The sequence below is a fragment of the Scyliorhinus canicula genome, chromosome 3, assembly GCF_902713615.1.
Source record: "Scyliorhinus canicula chromosome 3, sScyCan1.1, whole genome shotgun sequence".
Classification (NCBI taxonomy): Eukaryota; Metazoa; Chordata; class Chondrichthyes; order Carcharhiniformes; family Scyliorhinidae; genus Scyliorhinus; species Scyliorhinus canicula.
Genome location: NC_052148.1, coordinates 47753551 through 47773199, shown reverse-complemented (window position 1 = coordinate 47773199; position 19649 = coordinate 47753551). Strand labels below are relative to the sequence as shown.

Here is a 19649-nt window from a genome sequence, read left to right as displayed (position 1 = left end):
CTTCACACACTTCCAAATTTTCCAAAATACACTCCTTTAATACTCACCCCTCAACTCATTTACTCCCCCTTCACTCCTCCTCTCTCCCTCCCCACTTCAACTCAATCTGCACTCAATTTACCACTTCAACTCACTCCCTCCACTCACTTCCCATTCCTTCATCTTACCTTTTCAACTTGCCCCTCCAACTTATTCCCCATCTCACCCTTTCAACTCACTCACTTCCCCAACTTCATTTACTTCCTGATTGGGCATTTAGTTAGGCCGCCTCTGTGACGTCGCAGACTTGTGACATCACTGACGACAGCTAGCCAATGGGGACACGCCACTCTCAGATATCACCCAACCAGCGCAGCGTCTGAAGCCGAGGCTGATGGGGAACCAATGAGCGAGAGCTACGAAGCCGATTGGGTCACAAGCAGCCAGTCAGGGAGGAGAAGCGGCCCTCGTGACCCCGGTCCTGGTGGTGGGTTGGGGAGAAAGGAAGCTCGCTGCTTTGGGGAGGCTTGTTGTCCGATTGGGGCCTTTCAGCTGTTGTCGGTGAGTGTTCCCGGGGATGGGCGCGGGCACTCCCTGTAAGTTAGTCCGCGGCTTTGACCCTCCCATGAAATGCCAACCGAGCAGTAGGAGCTCCGGCGCACAGTCTTGCTGGGGCCTGGACGGACCGCGGAGGATTGGCATTTCTATAGTGCGTTCGAGGCGATAAAACGCGCTAGCCGGGTCGCTATCCGACAGAATCTGACACCCGGCCACACCAGATAGCTAAAAAGGGGGGCACGTTTTCGGCTGTCACTAAAGAACAAAAACAGACCGACAGGGCAGCGAGGAGGTTTAGGGAGGGATTCCTTGGTGCCAAGGAAGAGTAAAAATACAGGCAGCAATGGTGGAAGGATTAAAATGGGAGGGGGATGGTTACTGAAGAGGTCAGATGAGTGCAGCAGCTACCTGGGAGAATTGTCTTACAACACCAGGTTAAAGTCCACCAGGTTTCTTTGGAATCACTAACTTTTGGAATGTAGCTCCTTCATCAGGTGAGAATCGTGGGGCTGCAGAAGATTATGGAGGTAGGGTGTGATGGGATTTGAAGACCAGAATGAGTCTTTGCAAATCAAATTAAAGAATGCAACCTAAGATGATAAATCATTAGAAAGTTTGCAGAATTGTGGCAAATGGATACCATGATGTGGAGATGCTGGCGCTGGACCGGGTAGGCACAGTAAAAAGTCTCCCAACACCAGGTTAAAGTCCAACAGGCTTATTTGAAATCACAAACTTTCGGACTGCTGTTTCTTCATCAGGTGAAGTGGAGGCAGGTTCAGAAACAAAGCATCATTATATATTTTTTTCTTATAAATTATTTAGAGTACCCAATTCATTTTTTACAATTAAGGGGCAATTCAGCATGGCCAATCCACCTAACCTGCACACCTTTGGGTTGTGGGGGTGAAACCCAAGCAAACATGGAGAGAATGTGCAAACTCCACACAGAGTGACCCAGAGCCGGGATCGAACCTGGGACCGTGGCCATGTGAGGTAGCAATGCTAACCACTGCTCCACCGTGTTGCCCTAACACAGCATATATAGGCAGAGACACAATTGCAAGATAATTACAGATTGGAATGTGAGGAATGCGAGTCTTTACAGGTACAAACTGTGAGTGGAGTGAGTGATAAAAGGTAATGGAGGTGTGAATTGTCTCAAGCCAGGACAGTTAGGATTCTGAAAACCCAGACTGGGTGGTGGGGGTTACATGTAATGTGACATGAACCCAAGATCCAGGTTGAGGCCGTCCTCATGCATGCAGAACTTAGCTACCAGTTTCTGCTTGCCGATTCTGCGTTGTGATTTTCCGACAGCGTATGGGTTAGATAACATTGGCTGAGTCACACAAGTATGTACTGTGTATCTGATGGGTGGAGTTCTCACGTGTGTAGCATCCATGTCAATGATCTGGCATGTCTTGCAGAGGTTCCCTTGGCAGTGTTGTGTGGTGTCGTGGTCGCTATTCTGAAGGCTAGGTAGTTTGCTGCGTACAATGGTCTGTTGAGATTAGGCATTTGTTTGAAGGCAAGAAGTGGTAGTGTGAGGATTGCCTTGGTAAGATGTTCATCGTCATTGCTGACATGTTTAAGGCTCCAAAGAAGATGTAGTTTCTCCGCTCTGGGGAAGTACTGAATGACGAAGGGTACTCTGTTGGTTGTGCCCTGTGTTTGTCTTCTGAGGAGGTCGGTGTGGGTTTCCACTGGCATGTCGGATGAGTTGAGCACCAAATCCCATTCTTGTGAGGACGTCTTTCAGCATCTGTAGGTGTTTGTCGAGTTCCTCCTCTTCCGAGCAGATCCTGTGCATATGGAGGGCTTGTCCGTAGGGGTGGCTTCTTTAATGTGTTTAGGTTAGAAGCTGGAGAAGTGGAGCATTGTGGGGTTATCCATGTTTAGGGTAGAAGCTGGAGAAGTGGAGCATCGTAGGGTTATCCGTGTTTAGGGTAGAAGCTGGAGAAGTGGAGCATTGTGGGGTTATCCATGTTTAGGGTAGAAGCTGGAGAAGTGGAGCATCGTAGGGTTATCTGTGGGCTTCGAAGAGTGAGGTGCTATGGTGTCCGTCCTTGATGGAAATGCGTGTCCAAGAATGCAATCGATTCTGGAGAGTAGTCCATGATAAGTCTGATGGTGGGATAGAACTTGTTGATGTCATTGTGTAGTTATTGCTGTGTTTCTTCGCCATGAGTCCAAAGGAAGAAAATGCTGTCAATGTATCTAGTCTATAGCACGGTTGAAAGTCCCGTGCGCGAAAAGGTCTTGCTCGAACTTGTGCATCAAGATATTGACGTATTGAGGTGCGAACATGGTCCCCATGGCTGTTGTGTGTCTGGATGAAGAATTCTTGTCGAGGGTGAAGACGTTGTAGTCCAGTATGAAGCGGATAAATTGTAGGATTGCATCGGAGATTGGCAGTTGTCGGTGTTGAGTACTGAGGCTGTTTTGCAATTGTGTCTCTGCCTATATATGCTGTGATTGTGAACCTGCCTCCACTTCACCTGATGAAGGAGCAGCCCTCTGAAAGCTTGTGATTCCAAATAAACCTTTAATGGATACATTTGAGGTGCAGTAAATAAAATCATCACCTCTGCTCAAGATATCGAATGGAGTAGAACAAATAGGTCCAGAATGCAGGTGAACAAATCACTAATTTTGAGTTTGCAAAGCAACAAGAAATGTTATCAAAGCCCTGAATATTTTCATTAAAGTATAAAATATCAAAGTTAGGACACCGGTCAGCCTGCACTTTGTACTGTGAGCAGTTCTGGTCTCCATACTATGAAAAGAACAAAGAAACACCAGACGATGCAAAAGGTTGACGAGGTTGGTACTAGAACTGAAGTTACAGCTGTTGGGAATGATTGAACAGGTTGGGGTTTTTCTTTTAGAAGAGGAAAGACTTGGAGGAGAGCTGACAGATGTCTTAATGAGTGGATGTGGTACGTTAAATGTGGATAGAATGTTTGCATTTGTGGAAACGAGGGGAAGATAAATAATAGTTAATAAATCCGGTAGGGAAGTTAGGAGAAATTTCCTGGAACTTGATGTTAACAGGCAATGGTTGAATCAACAACTTGGCTACTTTCAAAATGGATGCATATGTGTGAGAATAGAAAGATAGCTAGACCGTTGAAAAGCTGAGATGAGGTTGTTGAAATGGGAGAAAGTTCATGGAGTTAAGACCAGTACTGGCTATTTGGGCCAAGTGGCCCAACTCTGTAATAATTAGTATTTTTGATATCCTTTGATCTATCAGTGCATGGAGGAAGGCATGTGCACACACGTGTATATTGCAGAAAATGGTATAACCTTTGGCTGCTCTTGTGTACATCTTAATATATGTATGGCAGTATATATATCAGGGGTTTTCAACTTGGTTCTGCTCTCAGATTATATATCGGTGGGTGGCACGGTGGCGCAGTGGTTAGCACTGCTGCTTCGCTGAGCCGAGGACCTGGCCCCGGTCAACTCTGGAGTTTGCACATTCTCCCCATGTCTGCGTGGGTCTCACCCCCACAACCCAAAGATGTGCAGGGTAGGTGAATTGGTCACGTTAAATTGCCCCTTAATTCGGGGGGAAAAACGTTTTAGAAAATATTTTGTATAGGTTAATTTTGTTGCTGCAGATTTAAAAATAAGCTTGCTGTAACTATTACTGTTTCCTTTATTTTTGGAAATTAGGACGTGTTACTGAGAACGTATCAATAAATGCAGAGGTTTCCCCATACAGAAGTTAGAAGATCATTGTTAATTTTGGAGTCCCTAGAGGCTATTTGGCCCATCAAGACTGCACCGACACTCCGAAAGAGCACTCTACCTAGATCCACTCCACAGCCCTATCCCTGTAACCATGGGACAATCCACCTTGCCTGCACATCTTTGGATTGTGTAATGGTGTATATTATAAAGGGAGAGTTGGCAATTAGTATGTTAGGTCTGCCACCCATCCCACCCCCTGCAGACTGTTCACTATCGAATAGTTCCCTGTACCTATTGGAAAGAGAGGTAGGTATGTCGACAGTTCTTCCACGTATCCCTAAAGCTGATGTTTCTTGGATTATGGCTGGTGGGTGATGGATCCTGGGTTTCATTCAGTTTAAATTACAGCTTTGGGGCTTGTGGCCTGTCAAATCAGCTGAATGTATTCCTGAAAAATGAACAGCATTTCAGAACATTGATGTAGGAAAGTACCTGTGGTGATCATGAATTAAAACAGGAATAGTATAAATGTAAATGTTGCTACAGTCTGAAGACCATAGGTTGCTCTCCCCTTTTAGAGAAGACAGGGCCTGAATAACCTCAATCGGCATGGGAATTGAACCCATGCTATTGGTGTTGCTCCACGTCACAAGCCAGCTGTCCAGCCAACTGAGCTAACCGACCCCCAGGTAGGTATAAACATGTCCCAAAATGTCTTGTATATTTGGAAATAATGTAAGCAGCCTGGTATATCTACAATCTCACAGTACGTTACAGACTGAGCTAGTGCTATAATGAGTCATTATCTTCACAATTTTAATGCATTATCCTATATTTATTATTTATGTAACATAATACTTAGATGTTATAGAAGTCTACGTCTGATGAAGTTTTTATTTAAAAATTCTTTAAAAATCTGTAAAAATCCAAAACTTTTATCTTGGGTATATCAATTCATTCAACAGTGTTTTTATGCACAAGAGGGCACATTTTTAACTTTAAAAATATAATTCAGATTAAATTTAGTGTAACAATGAATTTCAGTTTTGGCTAATATTTATGTACCCACTGCGTAACTTCTAAAATTGTTCACGGGCAGCACGGTGGTGCAGTGGGTTAGCCCTGCTGCCTCATGGGGCCGAGGTCCTAGGTTCGATCCCGACTCTGGGTCACTTTCCGTGCGGAGTTTGCACATTTGCGTGGGTTTTGCCCCCACAACCCAAAAATGTGCAGGATAGGTGGATTGGCCACACTAAATTGCCCCTCAATTCGGAAAAAATAATTGGGCACTCTAAATTTATTTTTGTTTAATTAAAAAAAAAAAAATTGTTCACAATACATAACTTGACCTAATTTGAAAATAAATATTTCTGAGAAGTGGAAATTACGGGCAATATATGTTGTGCTGAACTGCTTTGGGGCTGCCTTCTTGAAATGCTGTAATCTTTGTGATTTTATAATTTTGTATGTATGACAAAATAGGATTTTGATCTGTATAAGTCCATTGCAACCATGCACTGCCCCAAAGACAACAAAAAATAGGAACAGGAGAAGGCCGTTTGGCCCCTCGAGCCTGCTCCACCATTCAATAGGATCATGGCTGAAACAACATTCCTCACATCCACATTCCTGCCCTTTTCCCGTGACCCTTGCCTTACTGATCAAGAATCAGTCTATCTCCGCCATAAATATACACAAGGACTCTGCCCCCACAGCTCTCTGTGGCAAGGTGTTCCAAAGACTCAACCCTCTGAGAGAAGAAATTACCCCTCATCTCAGTCTCAAATTGCACGGCTTTATTCTGAGACTATGCCCTCTGGCCTTAGACTCTCCCATGACTGACCCCCTGTAAAATGTCACTTTCAAATCTGAATTTCAATTAAAAGCATGTGTGAGTCACTACTTCTTTAGGTCTGTCACCAGCAGAGTTGTTTGGATGGTTAGGGTGATATTGAGATAAACAGACCAGAAAAGTAGTTTGGAAATATAATTTTGACCATTTTAAAAAATTCTATGAAAAATACAGTGCCCTCTTGTACTTGCGAACACAGTATGCAACTATATACCAAAGATAATGGGCTGGATTCTCTGTCCCGCTGCACCAGTTTTCTGGTACGGCGCCCCCCCGCCAGCAGTGGGATTCTCCATTTGTGGGCAGCCCCACGCTGTTGGGGAAATCCCACGGTGTGGGTGTGCTGTCGGCGCAAAAATCCCGCCAGCAGAGAATCCAGCCCAAAAAGTATAATTCCCAGATTTTTTTTTTTTTTTTTAATAAACAATTTTATTGAGGTAGTTTTTGGCTTTATAAACAGTTACAGACATCATCAAAAAGGAAGCAAAAAAGGCAAAAATGTGCAAACATCCACGTTCTTTCAATACTTCCACCGTAACATATTGCACAAGCCCGCTCCCCTCCCACCGGTACTACCCGCCATATTTTCCCTCCTACTCTACTCTAACCCCCCCCTCCCCCCCCCCTGCTGACGCTCACTCTCCCGCAAAGAAGTCAATAAATGGTTGCCACCTCCGGGTGAACCCCTGCACAGAACCCCTCAAGGCGAACTTGATTTTTTCCATCCCCAGGAAACTCGACATGTCCGCAAGCCACCACTCCGTCTTCGGGGGCTTTGAGTCCCTCCACGCCAATAGTATTCGTCGCCGGGCTATCAGGGAAGCAAAGGCCAGCACATCGGCCTCTTTCTCCCCCTGGACGCCCGGGTCTTCCGAAACCCCAAAAATTGCCACCCCTGGGCTCATCACCACCCTTGTTTTTAGCACCTGGGACATGACCCCCGCAAATCCCTCCCAGTACCCCCTCAGCTCAGGGCATGCCCAAAACATGTGAACATGGTTCGCTGGTCCTCCCGCGCACCTAGCGCATTTGTCCTCTATCCCGAAAAATTTGCTCATCCGAGCCACCGTCATATGGGCCTGGTGAACGACCTTAAATTGGATCAGCCCGAGCCTAGCACATGTCGCGGTCGAGTTTACCCTACTCAGGGCCTCTGCCCACAGCCCATCCTCCATTTCCCCGCCTAGCTCCTCCTCCCATTTAAGTTTCAGTTCCTCTGTCTGGGACCCTTCCTCCCTTATGAGCACCTTATAAATACCCGAGACTCTACCCTCCCCTTCATCCCTCCCAGAGACTATTCTGTCTAGGATCCCCATTGGCGGGAGGCGCGGGAAAGATGGGACCTGTCTACGAACAAAGTCCCGCAACTGTAGGTATCTAAAATCATTTCCCCTTACCACCCCAAATTTCTCCTCCAAGCTCCTCAAACTCGCGAAGCTCCCTTCCAGGAACATATCACCCACCCTTCCCGCCCCTGCTCGCCGCCATACTCGGAACCCCCCATCCATACTGCCGGGGGCAAACCGATGGTTGTCGCAGATTGGCGCCCAGACAGACGCCCCCATCTTCCCCACATGCCTCCTCCACTGGCCCCATATCCGCAGGGTCGCCACCACTACCGGGCTGGTGGTGTACTTGGCCGGCGGCAGCGGTAGAGGAGCCGTGACCAGGGCTTCCAAACTGGAGCCCCTGCACGAAGCCGCCTCCACCCGCTCCCAAATAGACCCCGTACCCACCATCCACTTCCTTATCATAGCGATGTTGGCCGCCCAGTAATAATTGACCAGACTCGGCAAAGCCAGCCCTCCCTCGCTGCGGTTCCTCTCCAACATCGCCTTCTTTACCCGCGGAGACTTTCCCGCCCAGACAAAGCTCATGATCAGCCCGTTAACTCTTTTGAAGAAGGACTGTGGGATAAAGATCGGGAGGCACTGAAAAATAAACAAAAATCGAGGGAGGATTGTCATCTTTACAGTCTGCACCCTCCCTGCCAGCGACAGCGGGAGTGCATCCCATCTCCGAAACTCTCCCTTCATTTGCTCCACCACCCTGGCCAAATTTAACTTATGCAGCCTGCCCCAGTCTCGTGCCACCTGGATTCCCAAATACCGGAAATTTTCCTCAACCAGCCTAAACGGTAGCCCTCTCAATCTGTTCTCCTGGCCCCTTGCCTGGACCACAAGCATTTCACTCTTGACCGTATTTAATTTGTATCCTGAGAACTGGCCGAACTCCCTCAGCATTCCCAGTATAGTTCCCATCCCGGCCACTGGGTCCGACACGTACAGGAGCAGGTCGTCTGCATAAAGAGAAACCCTGTGTTCAACCCCGCCCCTCACCATCCCCTTCCAACCCTCTGCGGCTCTCAGCGCCATCGCCAGCGGCTCTATGGCCAGCGCAAACAGCAGCGGGGAGAGCGGGCAGCCCTGCCTGGTCCCTCGGTACAACCTAAAGTAATCCGACACTTCTCTGTTAGTCCTGACGCTGGCCCTCGGGGCCTGATATAATAATTTGATCCAATCCACCAATCCCTCCCCGAACCCAAACCGTCCGAGCACCTCCCATAGATAGTCCCACTCTACCCGGTCAAAGGCCTTCTCGGCGTCCATTGCCACCACTACCTCCACATCTCTACCCGCCGGGGGAATCATTATCACGTTGAGCAATCTCCTCAGATTGGCCGCCAGCTGCCGACCTTTAACGAACCCAGTTTGATCCTCCCCAATCACCTCCGGTACACAGTCCTCCATTCTCCCCGCCAGTACCTTTGCCAGGAGCTTGGCGTCTACATTAATCAGGGAGATTGGCCTGTAGGACCCGCACACCTCCGGGTCTTTACCCCGCTTCAATATCAGAGATATGGTGGCTTGTGACATTGTCGGCGGCAGGGTCCCTCTGTCCCTTGCCTCATTGAAAACCCTCGCCAAGACCGGGCCCACCAGCTCAGAGAACTTCCTATAAAACTCTACTGGGTATCCATCCGGCCCCGGGGACTTCCCCGACTGCATGGCCTTTAGGCCCCCCAATACCTCCTCTACTCTAATCGGGGCGCCCAGCTCTTCCACTTGCCCCCCCCCAACTGTTGGGAATGTTAACCCGTCCAGAAACCTTTTCATCCCCTCCGGTTCTTCCGGCGGCTCCGAAGTATACAGCTTACGATAGAAGTCCCGGAATACCCTATTCAATTCTGCCGGATCCTCCACTTTGCGCCCCCCCTCGTCCCTCACTCTACCTATTTCCCTGGCCGCCTCCCTCCTCCTGAGTTGCTGCGCTAACAGTCTGCTAGCCTTTTCCCCATACTCGTACACCACTCCCCTCGCCTTCCTAAGCTGTTCCACGGCCCTGCTCGTGGATAGTGCCCCCAGTTCCGCCTGTAGCCTCCGCCTTTCCCTGAGTAAAACCTCCCCCGGGGACTCCGCGTGCTCTTCATCTATCCGGCCCATTTCCCTGACCAATCTATCCATCTCTGCCCGGTCTGCCTTGGCTTTGTGGGCCCCAATTGAAATCAGCTCCCCCCGAACTACTGCCTTTAGCGCCTCCCACACGGTCGCCGCTGAGACCTCCCCAGTGTCATTCACCTGCAGGTAATTTTTTATACATTTCCGAAGCCTCTCGCAGATCCCCTCCTCCGACAGCAGTCCCACATCTAGCCTCCATTGCGGGCGTTGATAACTCGCTCCCCCGAACTGCAGGTCCACCCAATGCGGGGCATGGTCTGAAATGGTAATTGCTGAGTATTCCGTGTTCTTTACCTCCCCCATACAGTCCCTGCTTATTACAAAGAAATCTATCCTGGAATATACTTTATGGACGTGCGAGTAAAACGAGTAGCCCCTTCCTGTTGGCTGTCCCTCTCTCCAGGGGTCCACTGCCCCCATTTGCCCCATAAACCCTTTCAGCTCCCTTGCCATTGCTGAGAGTCTACCCGTTCTGGGACCCGACCGATCCAAAGTCGGGTCAAGGACCATGTTAAAGTCCCCTCCCATTATTAGCTTGCGAGAATCCAAGTCCGGGATCTTCCCCAGCACTCTTTTAATAAAGTCCACATCATCCCAGTTCGGGGCATATATATTCACCAGCACCACCCTTCTCCCCTCCAGTCTGCCCCGTACCATCAGGTATCTGCCCCCCCTGTCTGCAGATATGCCCTCTGCCTCAAATTGCACGCGCTTGTTGATCATGATTGCCACCCCTCTGGACTTCGAGTCCAAGTCCGAGTGGAAGACCTGGCTAATCCAGCCCTTCCTTAGCCTGGTCTGGTCTGACACTTTCAGATGTGTCTCCTGCAACATAATTACGTCCGCCCTCAGGGCCCGCAAGTGCGCGAACACCCGCGCCCTCTTAACCGGCCCATTCAGTCCCTTGACGTTCCAGGTGATCAGCCTGGTCGGGGGGCACATCCCACCCCCCCCCACCCCGCCGGTCAGCCATAGCCTTTCTCGGGCCGGCCCCTGACCCGTGCGTCGCGCCATTCCTGGCCCGCCCTTTGGCTGCCTCCACCCTCGACCTCCTTTCCAGTGCCTATTTTAAGTCCCTCTCCCGTCAGCAGAACAACCCCCCCCCTCCCCTAACCCCATCCCCCGATACCCCCACCCCCGCCATCTACTGGCTGTTACTTCCCCCCCCATCTGACTTCCTTGACTAGCCAATCTGCTAGCCCGGTGACTCAACACTCCGGCGCCTTCCTGTCCCATTCCCCTTGTTTCCCCGCCCTCCTCCCCACCCACTGGGGCAAGCCGGTTCCAGTGTCTTCCACGAGCTGCACAAAAAGCCCAAACAGGAAAAAAAAAAACCCCATAAAAAGGGAAAAAAAACCACAGAAAAAAGAGAAAAAGCACATAAATGTCCATGAACAAAGGAAAGAGTCTCAAATGTTCCGCTTGGCCCCTTTGGCCCAGCAAACCGTTGAGCAGCGGTCCAGGCACATTCGGCGTTCCTTCCCACAAAAATCCTCGGGCCCTAACTCGCGTCCTTGGGGCCTCCTTTCGGGACCAGCCCCAGGTCCCTCACAAAATCCATCGCTTCTTCGGGCTCGGAGAAGTAGTGGTGTTGACCCTGGTGCGTGACCCATAGCCGGGCTGGGAACAGCAGACCAAACTTCACGTGCTTCTTGAACAGCACCTCCTTGACATTCTTAAAGGCTGCTCGCCGCCGAGCCACCTCCTGGCTTAGATCCTGATAAATGCGGAGAACACTGTTGTTCCACGTGCTGCTCCTGGCGCTCTTTGCCCACTGCAGCACCCGCTCCTTGTCCACGAACCTGTGGAACCTAATCACCATCGGGCGGGGGGGTCCGCCCGGCCGCCCCTGCCTTGCCTGCACTCTGTGTGCCCCCTCCAGCTCCAACGGTCGTGGAAAGGCTTTGGCTCCCATCAGCTGCTTCAGCAGGTCTGCTACAAACGCTGCAGCATCAGCTCCCTCCGCCCCCTCCGGGAGGCCGACCATCCTCAGATTGTTCCTGCGGATTCTATTCTCCAGCTCCTCCACTCTGTCCAGCAGTCTTCTCTGCCGCTCTTTCAGGCCGTCCACTTCTACCGCTGCAACCGTTTGCGCATCCGCCTGCTCCTCCACCGCCTCTCCCAGCTCCTTAACTTTCACATCCTGGGCGTCCATCCTCTGGTTCAGCTGATCCACCGCTTTCTGGATTGGGTCCAAGCTGTCCCGCTTCAGCGCTTCAAAACTGGACTTCATTACCTGGAGCATGTTATCCAGCGCCAACTGGATTGCTGAGTCCGGGGTCCGTGTGTCCGCCATCTTAGGTCCCAGGTAATTTTCTTCAGGTCCTTGTCTCTGTCCCTTTTTCTCCTTCTTCTTCTGCCTTCTGGAATCCCGCTGTTCCATATGCCGCAGCCCGCTCCTCAGCGCCTCCGCTGCCGCTTTCCTTTGCCCAGCACCTTAAATTTTTACCCCCTCCTGGGCATCTGAAGTGGGTCCAAGCTGTCCCTCCTCAGCAACTCCAAACTTTTTTTTCCCTTTGTCCTGGAGGAAGGAAGGTCCGTGGGTCCGCCATCTTACCCTGCAGGTCAGCTTCCTCCTTGCCTCCGTCTCTCTCTCTTTCTTCCTCACCTGCTGGCCTCCCACACTTTCATTTTCTGCAGCCCGCTCTCCTCTTCTGTTCCCAGCAGCCTTTCTGCCGCCTCCGTGGTCCCGCTATCGCGGGGAAACAGCTGTTCAGTCCCGCCGGAGTGAGAGCCCACCGAATGTGCGGCTCACTCGGACATCGCCGCCACTGGAAGTTCCCTAATTCCCAGATTTTTAAAACAAAATTTTATCAGACAGAATTAGACTTGTATACCCCTTCTGTAACAGCTAAAACCACAACTATTAGTCTTGCTGGTCTGCTCTCGGCTGCTTCGAGGCAGTTATCATTGTTCCCTAAACTACGATTGCCACACCTAATTTTTTAAATCTTAATGAATGAATGATACAAATGAAAACTAGATTGATTTCAACCATGATGCCTCACTTAGTCAAATAGCCTGCTGTGATTCTCATTTAGAATAATATGAAAATATATATAGCATACGCAAAAGCATGAGAGGCTTTACAATTTCTGTTGACTTGTAATCCAGTGAATATTATTAATGAAAAAGGCAGAAGGAGGGGGTAAAAGCAGTTCAATAGCCAACAGTTGGATTGTTGAGTTGAGCAACTCTTCCAAATGTATGATGAGCGTGGACAAGCAGCATAATTGGTTTCCTATTTTGTTGTTTCGGGAATGATTGAGTTGGTTGAGAAAATTACAATTTGAGCTTCAGGGCGTCCTGTTACATTTGGAATATCATGGGAATTGATCATTATTTTCCTCCCTGTTCTGATCCACAGCAATGGTCTGCATTCCTTGCATAGTCATTCCCGTTCTGTTGTGGGTTTACAAGAAGTTCTTGGAGCCTATCTTGTACCCTTTCATCTCTCCCTTTATTTCCCGCCTCTGGCCTAAGCGAGCGATGAAAGAGGAAATGGCCACACCGAAAGCCGGAGCATGTAATGGAGCAATGAAGGTAATACAACTGCACTTCTTATTGCAGAGACTTAGATTTTGTTTGCATTCTGGAACTTGGCATGGTTTGATTTAAATATGGAGAATTTAATTGGACTTATGTTGAGGGTGATTCACCCAATGGCACTCCAGTTTGTTACTCCAGTTTGTTTCCATGAGAAATGCATTTGCAGCCATAATTCCACACGTTTCAATTGTGCCACCAAACAATGGTTCAAAGCCCTCAGAAAATCAGAGTACTGTACTTTTTCCGGGAAGTGTCAAAGGCTTGGGAGGAACCGATTCTCCGCTGATCAATTTAGTAGAAAATAGAGGAGGGAAATGACAACCAGTTGGGATCTAGAGCCAGGGAGACAGTCTCAATAAGAGGTAGGTAGGTCATTTAGGACCAACCGACATAAGGAAAAATGTCTTCAAGAGTGTGATGAATAATTGAAATTCTCTACCCCAGAGGGCTGTGGTGGCTCGGTCATTGAGTATGATTAAGACAGATGGATAGAGGTCACTGTCCGTGTGGAGTTTGCGCATTCTCCCAGTGTCTGCATGGGTTTCACCCCCGCAACCCAAATATGGGCTGGTTAGGTGGATTGGCCATGCTAAATTGCTCCTTAATTGGAAAAATAATAACTGGATATCTAAAAAAAATTTTAAAGACATGGATAGATTTCTAATTTAATAAAGAAATGGAAGGGCAGTGCAGTGGTTAGCATTGCTGCCTCACGGCGGCAATGACCTAGGTTCAATTCTGGCCCCGGGTCACTGTCCGTGTGGAGTTTGCACATCCTGCTAGTGTCTGCATGGGTCTCACCCCCATACCCCAAAAAGATGTGCAAGGTAGGAGGGCTGACCGTGCTAAATTGCCCCTTAATTGCAACAACGACAAAAATTGGACGTTCTAAATTTTTTTTTAAAATTAGTACAGACTGATGCTCCCCGGTCCATTTGGCTCAGCTGATAAGTTGAGAGTTGGGGATGCAGATGTATTTTTTTTACAAACTAACCAAGCTGCCATACAATAAAAATGTCTGCTTTGGATCAGAATTCAGTAAGAATTGGCCAGATGTTGCATGTCTACATTCTAGTAATTGTCCACTTTGTTGTTGTCCTGTCTCATGTCACCACCTGCTAACTCCTTGCGTTATTTATTTCAACACTCATTTTTCTGTTATGGTTATTACAGGGGAGAAAGAACAAACGTAAGAAAGTGAAGGATTGTGAAATCAAAGCTCAGAAACTGCTAACAGTAGAGTTTTAGCACAGATATCTACAGTGCTGCACTGTCCACTGAGTGAAATCATTAACCAGCTGGCACTAATAAAGGAACCAAATACTTCTCTGCTGTAGTGTCCGTTGTGGTTCTTTATAGTCCAGGAGAGGAAGGATGTACAATTCAAACAAAGTTAAACTCCTCTCCTGGATGTGAGCAAAGTGAAATCATTCACCCATCATTCCAACATGGATAGATTTCACCTTACCCTTGAAATTCCACACTGGCCCGGCATTGCATTCTGATTTTCCAAATAACATCTGCAACATTGATCTGATATTCTTAACACCAATACAAAGTCACCCAGTGCTTGACTGAACATAATGTGGAAAAAATTTGAACTGGGAACAAGATCTGAGGGCAAGCTCTTTCCAACCCTACCTTTTTTGTTTTAAATATTACAGTTGGGTCTCCTAACCCAAGAAGGCAGACATACCGGCTCTGCCACTCTACCAGGGCCGTTGTAGATCTGTTTCTGAACGTCCGAGCATCTGGAGTTGTTAACATGTTTTCTACCTCCTTCCGAGATACCAGCTTGCTCTCCGGGTATCCTGCCATTTTATTTTCACCAGTCTGCCTGTTTTTCGTACAGTTGGTTAAAATGTATTTTTTGGCCTCTTTATATATTTGCTCAAATCTTAATGGGCAAAGTATTCCAGGCCCCATCACCATCAAATACCCCATGACTTCACTTTATTACAAGTCAGTGGGACTCTTGCAGCAAGTCGCAGCCGCATTCTTACTGAATTCTGATCCAAAGCAGACATTTCTATTGTATGTCAGCTTGGTTAGTTTGTAAGAAAAAAAAAGTGTCCCTTGTGTATATTTAAGGCGGAGATAGACTGATTCTTGATCAGTAAGGCGAGGGTCATGGGAAAAGGGCAGGAAAGTGGACGTGAAGAATGTTGTATCAGCCATGATCCTGTTGAATGATGGAGCAGGCTCGAGGGGCCAAACGGCCTTCTCCTGTTCCTATTCTGCTAGTTATGCCGCATAGAATCTGAGAATACAGCTTGTTAGAAGCTTCAGTCCACAATCAGATGGTGTTCATTGATCAGTGAGTTTCAAACAACATAGCTGGTGCATTGGTGCTGGTAATGTGATTACTTTTGGGAATGGTAATTTCAGACTTATATTCCCCTGTAAATCCTCAATATTGTGGAAAGCTAGGTCATACTGTTCTTTTTGTGTTTTGGCCCTATAATCATCGCTTTTGCCTCTTCAGGTTGCCACATGTAGGGGCATCATTTTTTTGTTTCTACTGTTAACAAAGCCTCTTGTATCTGACCAGCTGTGCCTCATATTTTATTCATACCCTGCCATGTTTGTGTTTTAGTTTATTATTCCTTTCCAGCCATGGCTTAGATCTCCTGAAAAAGAGGTATGGCGGAGTCGTAGACCTTGGGTGCGCTCTCCAATAAAGTGTCCGAATGACAGATTTCTGAAAGAATCCCTGTATGCACAAGTGACATTTCCAGTTCTCTCAAATTATTTTTTTTGTACTAATTTTATGAGTAGGTTACGCTGGCTCGGCTAGCATTTATTGTGCATCCTTAATTGCCCCAGAGAAGGTGATGAGCTGCCTTCTTGAACTGCTGCATTCTCTGCAGTGTAGATACACCCGTCGTGCTGACAGGAAGCAGAACCCAGTGACTGTGATGGAATGGGGAATATTGTTCCAAGTCAGGATGGTGTGTGGCGTGAGGGGTGTTCCCATGTGTCTGCTGCCCTTGTCCTTCAAGATGGTAGTGCTCGTGGGTTTAGAAGGTGCTGCTGAAGGAGGCTTGTTTAATTTTTGCAGTGCATCTTGTAGACTGTACACACTGCTGCTACTGTGTCAGTGGTGGAGGACATGAATGTTTGCGGAAGGGGTGCCAGTCAAGCAGCCTACTTTGTCCTGGATGATGTTGAGCTTCTTGAGTGTTGTTCTCTGCACTCGTCCAGGAGTATTCCATCACCATCCTGCCTTGTACATGTACATGATGCACCAGCAGATTGTGACTATCGCTGAATTGTGTGTAGCTTGTGAAAAGCCATACCCTCTTGAAGTCACAGTGAACATAATTAACTTCCCTCTGGGCTGTACGTATACTGCCTTTGTGTTTGTGGATTTTCTCAGTAGTTCCGACTGCTAACTTTTTTTTCGATGAATGGTCTGGTCTGGTCTGCACATGTATTTGACTTTTATTTTGGGGTTTGCTACAATTTCACTTTGTAATCTTATTGTCTTTGCCTGTGAGTCTGCATTTTCCACCAACTTGCCTCTTATAATGAATGTGCAATTTGAGTGGAGGTTGATATGCTCTCTTATTTATTCCTTGAAGTGGGTGATGCATTTCTTTTATTCTTTCATGGGTGTTGTTGGTTGGATCAGCATTTATTGCCCATCCCTAATTTCACCTTGAACTGTGGGCATTCAAGAGTCAACCACATTTCTGTAGGTCTGGAGTCACAAGTAAGCCAGACCAGGTAAAGATGGCAGATCATCAGTGGTTAGCATTGCTGCCTCACGGGGCTGAGATTCCAAGTTCAATCCCGGCCCCGGGTCACTGTCTGTGTGGAGTTTGCACATTCTCCCGTATCCCCGTGTTTGCGTGGGTTTTGCCCCCACAACCCAAAGATGTGCAGGGTAGGTGGATTGGCCATGCTAAATTACCCCTTAGTTGGAAAAAATGAATTGGGTACTCTAAATATATTTTTAAAAAGATGGCAGATCATTAGTGAAGCAAGGTGGGGTTTTCACCACTGTTGACAATGGCTTCATGGTCATCATAAGACCTTTAATTCCAGAGTTGTTAATTAAATAGAGAAAATGCTATAGCTCAAAACAACAAGGTGAATGGGAATGTAACAGTTAAGCACAGTATTTGTAACCAGTTCTGTTTTGGTAGTCCGTGGTTTCGGGTTATAACTCCGTGCCTGCAGTCATGACCCCTCACATTGGCTGGCAGCCATTAAGTCAAGTCAGTCGGTGTCTTCTGGAGAGAAAACTGGTTTAAAAAAAAAAGAAGAAAATGCAGATGTCTTTATTTTATTTTTGCTTCCCTGCAAAACCTTGTAACCGGTGTGTATGTGTATCTTTTCCCTTTAGTCTGAATATACAACAATGAATGGAGAACTGAATTGCATTGACAAAACAACACACGGCATCACAACAGAAGGACCACAAAATGTTTCAGACAAAAAAACCGATTAAGACCTCCATCAAGAAATGTCCTTGCATAATGTGTCCTGATAGCAATATTTAAGAAAGAATGAAAGTAGATTTATTAACCATTTCAAATTTCTAATGGCCAATGATGTCTCGTCACTCTGTTGTATTGCACTTTACCATGTTGTTTAATTGCTTTCTTTAATGCTGTAATATAGTTCCTGTTTCTGTGATGAATAATTATTTTGTGTGCATTTAATGATCTTTATATTCTTTAGTAGAGGTTCTTTGCTGTGTTGATATGTGAACTCCAAAATCTACAATGTTAGTGGTATATTATAATTGATCAAAGGAAAATATCCTGATTAAATGAGGAAACAAACACCCTCTTGGTGCCACAGTTGGGTATCATACCAAGACATGTGAAGCAGTAGATCTCTGCTTCAATGGCCTGGTAATTGCTGATTTAAGAAAATATAATTGATTTTGGTGTCTCTTGCAATAATATAGCAGCTTTAACATAGACTGCAATCTGATAAATTGACCGGGGTCCAGAATATTTACCTTATTTTATCCCATTTGTCTGCTATAATTCATTACTAGAACAACAGTAATGAAACCACTCGCCAGTAAGTGCATAGTGGATAATGCAAAGAGTTTGAGGTAGTAGATTGATGTAGTTTATCAATTGCAGAAGTAGATCCATTATGCTTATGCCTCTGAGTGGATGAGTCACCAAATTTGGGTACTTTCCTACTCGGAGGAAAAGAGCACAGGCTGATGTTCTTAAGAGCAACATTAGGAAGACCTGTGCCGTACCAGGAGACTGGAACTATTTTTGCATTTTCTTATTACTTATAGTAGCACTAAGCTATGTGACCAGTAAATTTCTATATTTAATGCCTAGTCGGCACTGTGCTGGTCTTCACTGAAACGGAAATTAAACTGGTACAAATAACCACAAACTCTTGAGCTGGGTGACTAATGACCAAATATATTTTAAATTATTGATAGTAATGTCCTTTTGGAGGCAAGACCGTATCTAGAACATGTAGCATAGTGTGGTAATCGAGGGCTAATGGGTGTAGTGACCCAGATATCAATCAAGAGACAGTACTTTCAGGAGCAACAAAACAAAATTGGGGGTGGGGGAGAGAAAATGATCCGAGGCTGGTACCCACCAGTCAGGGACTGCAGCTGAGCAGCCAGCATATTTTTGTTGAAGGCTATACCAATGCCCTTCCTATGCCACCCTTTACACTGCCAGGGACCCGAGTTCAATTCCAGCCTTGGGTGACTCTGAAGTTTGCACTTGCTCCCCACAAGATTTGTCATTTAGGTGGATTGGCCATGCTAAAATTGCCCCTTGGTGTCTAGGGATGTGCAAGGTGTAGTTGGGGAGAGTGGGTCTAGATAGGGTGCGGTTACTGGAGAGTGTCTCGGTGGGGTGCTCTCTTAGAGGGTCGATGCAGCCCCGATGGGCCAAATGGCAGCTTCTTGTATTGTAAGGATTCAATGCTACTAGATCATCTCCAAATTATGCTTGCAGCAGCTGTTAAAAGCTATGAGTCACCTGAAGTTGTCCCTTTTGCTGAGTAGCAGAGTTGAGCTAATACTGCCGTTTTGAGGCAGGTGAGAGTGGCTGCCCCTCAGCATATTCAGGGACCATTGTAACACTTCACTAGCATATGCAGATGTGACACCCCCCCCTCCATGTTTTGTCACTGACATTAATAGGGCTAAGCTTCTGTGGGTTAATGGTTCAAAGGTCAGGTGCACTTGCCTGCTGTAGAACATCTTCCTTGGACCATCCTTGTAAATCATGTTATGGAAAGTTATTGGAAAAATCCTGGAATTAATGCTTGCCCAAGGATCATGCAGGAGACTGAAAGAGGAAGGGAATAAAATTAATATTACATATCATTTGTTCAAGGGCATAATGGTTAGAAGGTGATGCAAAAATACATTGAAAATAAATTCACAAAATGATAATTGTGCAGTACAGTGTCTTTTAAAAAGTTTTAACGTCACGTTTGTGCTCTAAAACCAAAGATCCTGGATGTTTTATTTAAAAAATAGCATCATCAACTCAATTTTCTGACCTACAGACCACAATAAACAACACCTCCACCACAATAGT

The 19649-nt window shown here is 46.9% G+C and overlaps 1 protein-coding gene across 2 annotated transcripts; it reads left to right on the top strand.

The window, feature by feature from the left end:
• The first annotated feature begins 383 nt into the window (after nt 1–383).
• LOC119962637 (UPF0729 protein C18orf32 homolog) lies at nt 384–19501 on the top strand. Of its 2 annotated transcripts, none has more exons than XM_038790503.1 (3): nt 384–540; nt 12917–13092; nt 14272–14430. In XM_038790503.1, exons 2-3 carry the CDS (start codon nt 12919–12921, stop codon nt 14344–14346), a joined length of 249 nt encoding a protein of 82 aa, XP_038646431.1. In that variant the 5' UTR covers nt 384–540; nt 12917–12918; the 3' UTR covers nt 14347–14430. The 2 variants fall into 2 exon arrangements, with proteins under 2 accessions (XP_038646431.1, XP_038646430.1); XM_038790502.1 differs by lacking the exon at nt 14272–14430 and adding an exon at nt 17450–19501 and having other exon boundaries at nt 385–540.
• The last annotated feature ends 148 nt before the right edge of the window (nt 19502–19649 follow it).